This window comes from Pelophylax lessonae (assembly GCF_965119305.1).
Source record: "Pelophylax lessonae genome assembly, chromosome: 2".
Taxonomy (NCBI): domain Eukaryota; kingdom Metazoa; phylum Chordata; class Amphibia; order Anura; family Ranidae; genus Pelophylax; species Pelophylax lessonae.
In genome coordinates, this window is record NC_138769.1 from 390,584,858 (window position 1) to 390,599,226 (window position 14,369).

Consider the following 14,369-nt stretch of genomic DNA (forward strand, 5'->3'; position numbering starts at 1 on the left):
ACTAACATACAGAAAGTAGATTTAAAAAACGGCTACATCAGTTAGTTGACACCAGCCCAAAGCCAGTCAGCACAGGACCTCAAGAAGGTAAAATGCACTGTTTGCAGCAGATAGAATTTAGATAATGTTAAGAATGCAGATAAATAAACCTCTTTAAAAAAGTCAATGCAAGTGTTTAATCGCTTTAGTACCAAATAACCTGTTGCATAAACTACAACCGGTTTACCAGGGAAGAAGCAAACATCTACTTGTGCCTGAAGAGCCAGGTGTCCGTCAGTAATGGGGCAGCGGTGCTTCGTAGATGGATCCCTTCTCAAAGCACCACCCCAGTGCTAAAGTTCATGTAGGTGAGGGTTATCCAGTTTTTTTTAAACAAAATTACAGTAATAAAATAAAAATAGGGAAACAAAAATGACATTACAGCATTCCTGGTGCATGGTATGAAAATTCATTAAGGGACAAAGGCTTCAGTTAATCTGATGAATTGGGTTATGCTACTAACTACAGGAAAAATTAGACACTGTCAGACAAAGAAGCCTTTAGCCAGCCAGGTATAACCCTTCCTACTCCTAATCTGTTTCAGTTTTTGCTAGTGTCCTAGGAGGATATATGCATTTCTCTTTTGATAAAAGTTGACCCACTTTTCATTTTATTGTATTTTTTTTTATCCATATATTTTTCTTGTACAAAAGTTTTTATTTTAAGAAAATCATAAACATACATCAAAACAAGGCATATGTATACAATATGGGAAAAAAAAATGGAACGCATAAAACAGGTCTCAGCAAAACAGGATGCAGACACAGAGCGTAAGCCAAACTTAAAACATAGTAGACCACGTAAAGTATATTAGCAAAAAATCATCAGAGAGGGACCAAAAGTCCCCCCAGTGACATATAGTGCAAATAAAAACAACAGGGGAAGAAGTCCCAGAACGTTCCATTAAGCAAACGTAGGCATGGACTTAAAGTACCGAGCCAGAGAAGAAAGCAGCACAAAGAGACAAAGGAAAAAGAGGGAAAAGAAGGAGTGAGAAAAGAAGACAAACAAAGAAAGAAGCTACAATAGAAGAAGACTAAGGAGAGGATGGGGAAAAAAGAAGAGAGAACGGGTCCTGCGGGGCGAGCATCCAGGGGGCATCAAATGGAAAGAAGAGTGGTCTGAAATCTGGAAGGGGCAACAGTCGAGATCCAGGGGTCCCACACCTTAAGAAATTTAGCATGGGTATCAGAGACTATGGCTGTCAATTTTTCATTAATTAAAATATCATTCATACGGTTTTTGACCGCCTCAAAACTAAGCAACGGGGTCTTCCAGGATCGGGCAATTGTCAATTTCGTAGCTGTAAACAAATGCTGGGCCAACTGACGTTGTTTACGGGTCAAGTCAGGTATAAGTTTACATAGAAGCGCCTCATATGGGTCTCTCTTCAGGGTGACCTGAAAAATATTACGGAGCAAAGCGTAGATCCTGATCCATAGTCTGCGCACCTTGGGGCATGTCCACCAAATATGCGCCCTGGTCCCCTCCTGAGTGCATCCATGAAAACACAAGGGAGAGTACGCGGGTATAAATTTAGCCAGCCTGGCTGGGGTATAATACCATCTGTAAAACACCTTATAAGCATTTTCTAGAATCAAAACATTTCGGGAACATTTTGAGAGAGCTGCCGTCATGTGCTGCCAGTCCTCCTTGTCCAACTTACTTCCCAATTCCAGTTCCCAGTTAGAATGATAGACCGTGAAAGGGGATGTATCACAAGAAACAATAGAAGCATATAGGAGGGATATGAGTCCCGGTGAGTGGGGTCATGCCCTACAGAGGCTTTCAAATGGCGTGAGCGTATAGGGTAAAGGTTTATGTTTAATGAGTTGCTGAAGGAAATTGTGGAGTTGCATATATCGATAATGTTCCCGCAAGGGTATATCATGTGAGGAGCGGAGGGCCCCAAAAGTGAGTATCTTTGTAGGGGTAAATAACGAGTTGACATCCACAAAGCCATGGTCCGTCCACCACGAAAACAGACGTGGGTTATCAAGGCCAGGTGGAAACATAGGACAAGGAAAAAGCCGCAATAAAGGCAAATGGGGGGGAAATCAAATTGGCCAAATATTTAACGGAGTCCCAGAGGCGAAGAGAGTGAAGGAGGCAAGGACGTAGGTCTGGCGGACGAAATTAAGGAGGAAGCCAGGGAATGGAAGAGAGAGGGACTTGGCAGGCGTCCATCAGGTCTATTGTGGCCCATAACGGCATTTGGAACGTGTCGTGCAAATGAGAGAGAGGGGCTATGGATGCCGCAGTGTAGTATGCCCATAGATTCGGGACCGAAAACCCCCCAGAGATCCTACGAGCATACAGGATGCGTTTATTAACGAGGAAGTAAACCCTCCTCTACAACTTGTAGCTATAGGTAAGCCTATGATAAGGCTTACCTATAGGTACTGTAAATATCTCCTAAACATGTACTGTTTAGAAGATATTTACCTTACATGCGGCCAGTGACGTCACTGCGCATGCGCTCTGAAGGAACGGCCGATCGTGCCATTCCTTCAGAGTCCCGTGCCGTGACGGTCGGCTCTCGCGCGCGTGCGCGGGAGTGACGTCACCGCGGCTCCGGCCAATCAGATGGCCGGATGCCGCGATCCCGGAAGACGGGCGACTGGACATGTCGCCCGTCATAGAGGTGAGTGAGCGGCATGGCGGGGGCTCGTTCTAAGGTAAGTATTGCATAATGAGCTAGTATGCGATGCATACTAGCTCATTATGTCTTTCTCTTGCAGGGTGAAAAAAAAGAAAAAAAAATCGAGTTTACAACCTCTGTAATGCAGGGTCTAGAAGAGCCCCAAATAAATTTCAAAATTTTACGCTGATGAATACGTAAGATATGGGAGGGAATAGGAACCGGTAACACACGAAAATAGTATAGCAGTTTAGGGAGATAGGTCATACGAACTTCTGTGATCCTACCGAACCAAGATAAGGAGAGATGGGACCAAGAAGAGAGCAGGTCCGTCAAATGACGGAAGAGGGGCGGATAATTAACAGCATAAAGACCGTCATAAGTGGGAGACAGCTTAATACCCAAGTAGGATAAAGCAGGGTGCCATTTGAAAGGAAAGGCCGCTTGGAGAGCCACCACGTCCTCAGGGGGCAAAGAAACGGACATCGCTTTAGATTTGGCAGGATTGATATGCAGACCAGAAAAGACAGCAAACGAGTCCAAAAGGACCAAAAGGTTAGGCAACGAAATCCTTGGTGAAGTAAGGGACAGCAAAATGTCGTCCGCAAATAAAGATATCTTATGGTGGGAGCCCGCCACTTCAATGCCCGAGACGTCATGGTGAGAGCGAATCGCTTCGGCTAGAGGCTCCAATGCCAGAACAAATAGAAGGGGGGACAACGGGCAACCCTGCCTGGTACCCCGGCCAATAGAGAAAGGGAGTGACTCAAATCCGTAGTATTTGATATGGGCCTGAGGGGAATCATAGAGGGCAGACAGCCAGGACAAAAACGAGGGACCAAAACCATAGCGGCGGAGGACAGTCATAAGATAAGGCCAAGACAAGGTATCAAAAGCCTTAGTCACGTCTAGGGACAGCAGCATAGGGGGTATGCGCCGTTGAAGAGCAAAATGTTGCAGTTGGATGATCTGCCGAATAGCATCCCCTGCCTGCCGGCGGGGCACAAAACCGACTTGATCCTTCTCAATCAGGCAGGGGAGGAAAGAATTCAGGCGTGTGGCCAGTATTTTGGTTAGTAGTTTCATATCAATGTTGATAAGGGAGATCGGGCGAAAGTTAGCCCACGAAGAGTGGTCCCGATCCGGCTTAGGCAACATGACTATATTAGCTGTCAAGAGGTCAGGGGTGAGAGATTGTCCATTTTTAACAGCGTTAAACATCGCAGTCAAGGGGGGAGCCAAAACAGTAGCAAGTTTCCGATAGAACAATGCATTAAAACCATCCGGACCAGGTTTCTTACCTACATTCAGGTCCTTAATGCATTGTAAAACTTCGGATTCCTGGATATCACGATCCATAAGAGACACATGAGAGGCTGAAAGCGTGGGCAGAGAAACATGTTGTAAAAAAGCATCCGCAGCCTGAGGGTCAGCCTGTGCCGGAGCCGAATACAGTCCAGCAAGGCGACTACGGAATTCCTCCAGAACCCGAAGAGGGTTACTGGTGAGCACATTATGGCGAGTGCGCAAAGTGACAGGAGTGAATTTAGGGGTAAAGGTCCGCAACCTATTAGCCAACATTGTATTTGGTTTATTGGCCTTGGCGTACCACATTTGGCGGGACCAGCGTAGGGTCCTTTCCGCCTTATCAGTAAGGCACAAGTCCAACTCAACCCGGCAATGGGCCAATAGCCTGCGGTTGGTAGGGGTCGGAGCCTGTTTAAAAGTAGTGGAAAGGCAGTCTAGACGAGCCTCTAACGTTTGCTGAAGTTTCAGGCGTTCCCATTTACGCCTGGAAGCTATTTGAATAACACAGCCCCGCAAAACTGCCTTATATGCCTCCCATAGCATCACCGGAGAGGAGACCGAGCCCGTATTGAGATCAAAATATTCCTTGGAGGCTTGTAAAAGCTCATTTTGAATATCCGCAAAGGATAATAGGGAGTCATTCATTATCCAGGAAGAACGATGAGGCAAGCTTAAAATGGACTTACATTCCACCAAAAGGGGATCGTGATCCGACCAGGGGACAGCCAAAATAGAGACAGATTGAACCAGGGGGAGATGTTTCCGTAACATAAAGACATGATCTATACGGGAGTGGGAATGGTGAGGGTGTGAGTAATGCATATAGTCCCTACCACTGGGGTGCAGTTCACGCCACAGGTCTACAAAGTCAGAGGATTGTAAGGAGAAGGCAATGCGTTTGGCAGCAGATGAGGAAGCGACCCTCTCAGGGGGATATTTGTCCAATGTAGGATTCAGTACAGTATTTGAGTCTTCTGCCAGGAGAAAGGTGCCCTTGGCATGGGACATGAGAAGGGAGCAGACATGGGACAGGAAGGGGCCTGGATTAGAATTAGGAGCATAATAGCTCATAATGGTCACTTCAGTGTCCTGAAGGAGACCCTGAAGCAAAAGGTATCTACCGTCGGGGTCCGCTATTTGCTTATCACAACGAAAAGGAACAGCTTTGCGAAACACAATCAGTATCCCCCGCTGCTTAGTTGGGCCATTTGCTAGAAACACTTGCTGATATTGAGCATCAAAATATTTGGGGTGCGAGGAGGAAGAAAAATGGGTTTCATGGAGACGTGCTATATCTATTTGCTTTTGACGTAAAAATCGAAAAACTTTAACCCTCTTTTGGGGAGAGTTCAGACCTTGTACATTCAAGGACAACCAATTAAGCATCATTAAAAAGGAAATACAAAAAAGAGTAACTTACCCCGAGATGCCAGCCCCACAGGACCTGGGAAAAAGAAAAGGAGACAAAACAAAGAGGAAAGGAGAAGAGCCAAGAAAAGGGAGACAGAGACAAAAAAGGGAACAGAAAGACATAATAATAAACATAGCAAAATCACTGAAATGGTAACGCATAAATGCATCTAGGTGTGGGCCCGAAGGACCACAAATGCATCGGGGGTTGGCCAGGACCATGATCCTGGACAAGAACCGACGCAACAGGGGGGCGGTGGTCCACCAGACCCTTCCGACCAATATAGAAAAATAGAAGCAGGCACCGGGGGGTGCACAAAAACACCCAACCCCCAGGTGCCGCAAAAACTTGTAGAAAAAATAGCACTGCAGCAACGACTGCACAGTGGGATCAAAAAAAGGGGAAATAGCATGCAAAGAGTATAAGGCACAGGAAAAGTGTAAAAATAACCATAAAAATGGTTTCACAGTATCACAGTATAGCAATAAGGCATTCGAGACACAACAACAAAAACAATTGGGAGTCCCAATCAGTTAGTGCAAAATGACGGCATCATAAAAATAGAAGTGGAACAGTAAAAAGAAAAAAAAAATGAGCAACTAGAGGCAGGACGTCAGCCCTCATCCCCTCACAACCAGGAGGGTGTGACAGAGGGTGCATCCGACCTAATGGTATATCACAGGGACCCCTGCAAAGTCATCCAACTGTGGGGTACACCTAGAAGACAAAAGAAAAAGAGCCAAAAAAACCCCCAAAAAATGGAGTCCGGCGGAGATCACTTGATAGGGACATCATGGAAACGTTGAGCCTGAAGAGAATGGAGGGCCTGGGAACCATGGTGGGATCCTTGGGATGGCGGCTTGGAGGGGGAGGATGATGTAGATGGTCTTGCCTTGGAAGCTGAAGACGAGGACGTGGGGGCCGTCTGAGAGGAGGGGAGATCCAAGTTCAAGTCCTGGAAATGGCTGCGCAGGTCTGCCAGAGAGGTAGCATGAAATTGGCGGCCCTGAACTGTGAATGAGATCTTGAAGGGGAAACCCCAGCTATATTTGATTTTGTGGGTCTGCAAGATTTGCAAATGGGGTTTCAGAGATCTCCGGCGGGCTATGGTGGCCGGGGAAAGATCTGCAAACAGTTGAAGTGAATAGTTCTAAACGGAAAGATCAGAGTGCTCCCTGGCTGCTTGCATGAGTCTTTCCTTAGTGCGATAGTAGTGAAATTTAATTATGACATCTCGAGGGGGGCCATCCGTTGGTTTAGGAGCCAGGGATCTGTGAATCCTATCAAATTCCAAGCGTTCCAAAGGAATGTCAGGAGCCAGTTCTTGAAAAAAAGCAGTGGCTGTGCCCTGTAAATCAGTGACAGTCTCCGGGAATCCCCGTATACGGAGATTATCCCTGCGAGCCCTATTTTCAGCATCCTCCAGCTTATCACGGAGTATATTAAGTTCCCCAGTAAGCCTGTCCACCTCATCTTCATGTCCCCCTAAAACTGTGGTAGTTAAGTCCATTCTGTGTTCTAATTGATTAGTGCGGCCCCCAAGCTCTTTGAGGCCCTGCATGAGGTCTGAGGAAAGCTTGCGGGAAGCTGTGGCTATCTCATCCCTGACAATAGCCCTGAATTTAGCTAGCATGGCATCAGAGTCCGGGGGAACTGGGCTTACCAGGTCCACGGGGAATTGCTGCAGGCTGTCTGCCAAGGAGGAAGAGGAGAGCCGCGTGGAGTCATCAGGCTCCGGAGGTTCGGGCGCCATCTTGCCCCTCCCGGCCGGAGCTGCCTTCATCTGGGACCGCTTCTTCTGGTTATATTTGGACGCTCGGTGCATACCCCTGTGTGCCCGGCGGTGTCAGCAAGCCGAGGAGAGTGAGGAGTCGTCGCTGGAACGGAGCAGTGCTTTGTGCGTCGGAAGGTGAGTGTCCGGTGGCGCGGAGCACGGAAGCTAAGCGGCCATCTTCCGCGACCTCGCGCATGCGCCCCTATCCATATATTTTTCATTTAATCAAGACACCTATTAGCTGCCAAGCTGGACTCTCTTTGCAACTATCCAGATCGGCCTATCTTCAGTGATTCCTGGGAGGCCTTACCTAGACCCCCACCAGATCGAACATTGCAAGACATGCCTGAAGCAGGCAGGGGGTTCTGCCAGTGGCACTTCCCAGGCCTTCCAAACCTTCAGATACTTCAGATAAGAAGATCTGTTAGATATGTTAGCGCAGAATTCTTTCCAGGACAGCCCCTGGTGAGACCCATTCTCTGAAAACTTTTATTAAGTATGCCATTATGCTAAGCATCAAGAACTACTACACTTTTAGGTATTATTAAGTGCCACCATTACACCCCAATTCTGAAGGTTTCTGCAGAAAGGGTTAATGAATGAAAACAATGATGAATTACATGTTGCAACATTAGATAGAGTGTTGTGCACCCACTGTTCTGTTCCTGTCGCTTTTTTCCATCATTGTGAGGTAACTTATCCCCCCCCCCCATTGCTCCTGTCTTCAGGAGACACCTGCTTCACTCTTCATGTTTTCCAACATACCTGTGTCTCTCTGAAATGTTCACAAACCTCCATTCTGCTTTTCCAGATCTTTAATTCCAAGGGGTTATTGCAGTTATGCCAGTGGAGGAAAGGTTTAAGGGTTTTTACTTCTGTTTGCAGGCACTGCACTTCTGTCTTTGAGCAAGCATGTGTTTATGCAAGAACAACCATTGAATTCTAAGTGCGATTGCACACAGCACCTGTAGCTCACGTGCAGAGAAATACTCTTGTATTTTAAGTCATATGGTCCTAGGAGCCTGCGGGCATGAGGCATAGGATGCTCAGGTAGCTCTTTGACAAAATGATACCCTCATCTAAGCCTTTCTTCCTAGACACTCCTCTGAATTGGCCCAGGCAGATGTAATCTGAATTGATAAAACTTCTGGCAAGCTACCCCAGATAACCAGATCTTAAGGTCCAGTTTACCACCCTGCTTTACAGTCGCTGGGTTTAACATTATGGCTGTTGAAGCCTAGGTCTTGAGAAATGCTCCATGGAATTAATTCTAACCTTTCTTACAATCTGGTTTTGAGAATTTGAAGAAAAATTTGAAGAAAATTTCCCTTCACTGCCACAGCTTCCATTAGAAAGATTGACTCTCTTTTTTGTCATTCTAGGCTGCTCCCCTAAGGCCCCTTTCACACATGCGGTCCGTTCAGTTTATCAGTTTAGTCACGTCAAAATGTATCAGTTTTTCATCCGTTTTTCGTCTGTTTTCATCAGTTTTTCATCCGTTTTTCTTACATCCACTACCAATGCAAAAACAGATGAAAAACAGACCGTTTTTCATTCAATCCGTTTTTTTGACGGTTGAAAAATAGGACATTCATCCATTCCAAAAAACGGACATTAACGGAAGCAGATGAAAACGGATGTTAACAGATGATCATCCGTTGTCATCCGTTTTTACATAGAGATGCATTGATGTCCATTTTTCATCCGTCAACGGATGGATGAAAAACTAACAAACGGACCGTATGTGTGAAAGGGGCCTAAAGGAGAACCAACTCCTTGTTCCACCATTTCTTAGCAGCTCAGACAGATCAATGTTCAAGCTTCTGCTCTTAAGGACAAATTCCACCTTCTAGATCTTTGACTCTTGGGCTTTTATTTATCAGGCAGCTCTTTACCAAATTTTGAAGGCTGCCACCTGGTCCTCTGTTAAACTGTTTGGTAGGTTTTGTCAGGTGAATGTTTAAGCCTCAGCTGATGCCAGCTTTAGACATAAGGCCCTTTGGGTAGCTCTTTGAGCTACAGGCTACCCCCCCCGTTTTATTCTGTTTGTGGGTTTACTATCGTTTCTTTGCTGTGTTGCCCACCTTTCAGTTGGACTGCTTTTGGAAAACCCAATGCTAGCAGAATAACTGAATCCTTTGTCCCTTAATGAATGTGTTGTGCGTTATACGTTTGAGAATAATTTACCGAACGATAATTATAACGAGTTCTTTTTATCGATTAATTTTTTTTAACAGCATATACCAATCAATATGAATACAGATTAAATAGGGAATATATATTTATTCACAAGACATGTATTCACAGTAAATAGTTAGATATAGGTGACATAAAACAAAATCTCACATAAAATACAAACTTTAATTGCAACACTATTTAACCTTCCTAGCGGTATTCCCGAGTGTGGCTCGGGGGTTAATATTCAGTGCCAAAAGCGGTAACCCCGAGTCCCACTCGGGATTACCCCAGAATGATACTCCTCTACCCCAGGGGGGTAGAACCGGCGGGAGATTAAAGAAAAGAAAATGACATGATATAGTGTAATCTGTTAGGATTACATCTTTGTATCATGCCATTTCACATAGAGGCTTTTCCAGTGCCCTGCCTGTACTTTTTGCGGTACTTTGTGCCTGGAAAATTGATAATGTCCATGGCGTCCAAAAAGCGTTCTTTTAGCTCAAAAACGCTATTGGAACTGGAAAACAGCGATGGTATATGGGAATTATTTGAAGAACTGAGCGATAGCGATTAGTGGGAAAATTTGTCATCAGGTACTAAAAGTGACAACATCGATGATTCTGCGACTGCACTCAGAGATGTGCGGACTTGGTGCTCTATTGACTGCGGTATGGATCAGGCAGCGCCCCCAAGATTTCCATTTACTGGAGCACCTGGTAGGAAAGTTGACATTGACCATGACAGCCCCTTAGCATACCTACAATTATTTCTGACCGATGAGGTTATTGAAAAAATAGTTACCGAGACAAACCGGTACAAAGAGCAACAATGCGATACGCGTCCGAAGTTTGCAAGATGCAGAAAGTGGGAACCAGTGACCAAAGATGACATTTTGAAATTTCTGGGCCTAATAATTCTTCAGGGAGTGGTGGGGAAACCCCTGCAGAAGTGGTATTGGACAACCAATACATTACTTGCCACTCCATTCTTTGGCACGGTCATGTCAGAGTACAGATTCTCCCTCATAATGAAATATCTCCACTTCGAAAACAATGAATAATTTGATTAAATTTATTATTATCATTATTTCATTATGATTTAGTGTTTCAAACTTTATCATACCCGGGATGTCTACTAGACTCTTGTGTGGACAGATTTAAGTGAGTTATTCCTAAGAATTACAGGCCTAAAATATAAAACAACATATTTCCATGCAAAACAATTTACCGCTTTAAGCACAAAAACTCTGACATAACCAGACCGCTAGGGAGGTTAATAGGTTTCTGCTCAGTGATATGAATGAACTGAAAGGATTACTTTCTCCCAAAAGTAGTAAAAACCATATAATCAAGAACTAAAACGTCTGCGATTTGCGTAGCCAACAGTTACTCCTCTGCAGTTGGAATGAGAGTTAAACTACTTAAAACGTGGAACTGGTTTGCTAATATAGCACCAAACAAAGAATAGTAAAATTTAGAAAAATAAAGTTAAAGAAAAACCTACAATAGTTGTTACAACTGGGGATTATAATCTAAATATCCTGAGCACACAATAAGCAGAATACCAATAATCAAAAATCAATAAAACATATTTACCCTTCCACAATGGTTGCCGGCTCACAATGGTCGTTACCAGAGTTTCCTAAGATGGCTGCCTTTCCCAAAATAGTGTGTGGTTAAGGAGGAGCTTGCGTCTTGCGTCCTTCAAGTTTTTCAGAGTATGAGGCGTGATGATGAGGGTGTAAAGTATGATGGAGTATTATGGATGATGTATGTGGATCTGTGTGTGTGTATGAGTGTCTGTCAATGTAAGTGTCCCTATGTCTCGTCTGGGTTCTCCTATATACTGTTTTGGACAAAAAGGCCATACAATTATAATAAGCCTAGCCCAGAAGGTGAAACTTCTTCCCATTGGTTGAGGTAGATAACAATTAATTTGTTGTGTGATCAGGCAATTGCCTCTTTTAACCACCATGTATGCCCTGGAGAAAAATATGTGGTAAAAATTATTATAACTGATTTGTTGTAAAAATGTCAATTTTTTCATGGTACAGGCATTGCCATCGGATATTTCTATTATATATCTCTGTAAGGTTCAGATCTGGTAACACAGTTTAATGAGTATACTTTATTAATACAGTATATATATTGATTAGAAATAATAGATTTACCTATATACTATATATTTCACATTTAGTAGGATCAGAACTATGTGGATACATATACAGTTATAGTACATAGATTGCTACACAATAACTTGTATATGTAAACTTTTCTATACATGTGATATTGCCAATCATAATATTATCTACTAGAGGATTATTATGCTAGAAAACAATACAATCCTGATTTGGGATTGGATATAAAATATGGGATATATTCTGATCATCATACACAACTACTGTATATAACAGATATAATGTAATTTTCAATAGCAAAAAACATGCAATCATCTGCATGTAAATTAATATTAAAAAAGAATAGCACAACCATGCAAAAGAAATGACTATCAGATATGGAGACAATCCATAAATAAAAATGGGGGTTTAGTCCCACCATATGGCCATATCGTGCTCAAGCCCACCACTGCGTCAAAGTACCCCATTATCAGTGGGTCCTACACTATCCATAAAAAAGGGGTGAATCCAGCCTCTCTTACCCTTGGAGACAACACTCCTTGCTGGGAAGGTGTGCTAATGCACTGCAGGGGACTCCTCCTATATCTACTTGATAGAGGACACCAATAGAGTACAGGTGTGTGTGTGGGGGATGGGATGCTCAACCACATAAGTCTGGTCAGACCGAATACATAATAAACAAGCAAAAAATTGGGGGAGCAAACCCTGAACATGTATATCTAAAGCCGGTGCAGCTATGGACCAAGCAACATGTATATTAAAAAAGAATAGCGCAACCATGCAAAAGAAATGACTATCAGATATGGAGACAATCCATAAATAAAAATGGGGGTTTAGTCCCACCATATGGCCATATCGTGCTCAAGCCCACCACTGCGTCAAAGTACCCCATTATCAGTGGGTCCTACACTATCCATAAAAAAGGGGTGAATCCAGCCTCTCTTACCCTTGGAGACAACACTCCTTCCCAGCAAGGAGTGTTGTCTCCAAGGGTAAGAGACAATTGGTGTCCTCTATCAAGTAGATATAGGAGGAGTCCCCTGCAGTGCATTAGCACACCTTCCCAGCAAGGAGTGTTGTCTCCAAGGGTAAGAGAGGCTGGATTCACCCCTTTTTTATGGATAGTGTAGGACCCACTGATAATGGGGTACTTTGACGCAGTGGTGGGCTTGAGCACGATATGGCCATATGGTGGGACTAACCCCCATTTTTATTTATGGATTGTCTCCATATCTGATAGTCATTTCTTTTGCATGGTTGCGCTATTCTTTTTTAATATACATGTTGCTTGGTCCATAGCTGCACCGGCTTTAGATATACATGTTCAGGGTTTGCTCCCCCAATTTTTTGCTTGTTTATTATGTAAATTAATACACCCCTGTTATTTATTAAAGCAGAACTCCAGACAAAACTTTTTTTTCCCCCGTGCAATGCTTATTTTGTTCTATGGGAGATATACTTATCTGACCCATTGGTCCAGCGCTCCAGCAGTCTTTAAAGTTGAATTTTCCTGACATCAGCACGCTCAGAGCATGCTCCATAGACAGGAACAGTCCATCGATAGACCATGGGGAGTGCAGTTTTCCAGAGGATCAGTAGATCAGGCGAGTATGACCTTTGTGCTCATCCCTATAAAAATACAAGCAGTTAAGGGGTAAAAAAAAAAAAAAGATTTCCCAGAGTTGGGCTTTAGGTTTGACCAAAAGATTCCCATATAAATTTACCAGAAGGTGAAAAATAGCTGCTACTGTACTAGTAGCCTGGCATCATGGCAGGATTCAGTCTTAAAAGATTTGTCCAGTGGATACTGCTTAATACATAAGGCGAATTGCAGCAAAAAAATGCTGGGTGAATCCTACTTGGATAAATATCTCCGCACACCAGTAAAATTAAGACCTTATGTCTGTATAGGGCCTTTTTACAGTAAGCTTTTTATTATTTCGCTTAAAGATCACATACATCCTAGGCTTTAAAGAGCAACCCTCACAGTGTGCATAAGCACTTCCAACTGCACTTGTTCCACACTTTGGGGAGGATATACAAACACAAATTGATAAAATAAAGATGGTTTTCTTTTTTATGTGACAACATGTCAAAATCAATATTGCTCATTTCAAGAACCCTGTTTGTACACAGATTGTGAATGTCAAAGTATGGATATCACTTCTCTTTCAAGTGAGAATGAAAAGACCAACAATTGTGGTAAGTCAACAAAAAATTATTTACCAAATAAAGCAAAATGTTTGTGAGTCCTTTGGGTTTTTTAGAAAACACATATTCTTGCCTTGTGCATTGAAACTTCCAAACTGAATCTTGGCAACTGCCTATTTTCTGGAAAATTGTGCATACAAATGGTTGTATACATGGAAAAAGCAAAAAATAGTTTAGCAATGTGTTGATAATGAGGTCTGAAGACCCCCAAAAAATGAAATTGTTAATGGGGCATTAACCTGAGCGTACACTGAGAGGTTGTGGGTCTCATTACAACCAGCCACTGACTCCATAAGAAAACAAAATCAAACAAACACAAAGTCCTTTTTTTGGGGGGCTTCAAAGAACCATAAGGCTCTGTTCACACCATGGCATTCCAGATCGAGGAAGGAATCGCAGTGATTCTGCCCGCGATCCCGAATCGCTGTACAATGCAGGACTGTGGCTGTAATTTTGTTTTGCCAACTCACTCACTCACCCCTGGTTTAGGTTTTATGGTTATAATATCGCTAATGCCTCCATTAGCACCCTCTGACCTTTACTCAATGTTGGGTTTTGCTTCCTCTGATCCCTCTCTCCCACCACCTAGTTTAAAAGCCCCTCCAACTTTTCAGCCACCCTCTCCCCCAACAGAGCTGCACCCTCCCCGTTAAGGTGCAGTCTGTCCCTA

General features: G+C 43.6%; 1 protein-coding gene across 1 annotated transcript in view; it reads left to right on the forward strand.

Moving 5' to 3' along the window:
- Positions 1 to 14,369, forward strand: part of TEX14 (testis expressed 14, intercellular bridge forming factor) — a gene marked incomplete at both ends in the record, with an annotated part of 675,561 nt that overhangs the window by 646,464 nt on the left and 14,728 nt on the right. Inside the window, one exon of the mRNA XM_082248092.1 lies at positions 13,625 to 13,690. Within this exon, the coding sequence (XP_082104218.1) occupies positions 13,625 to 13,690 (66 nt within the window). The remainder of the gene's footprint in view (positions 1 to 13,624; positions 13,691 to 14,369) is intronic.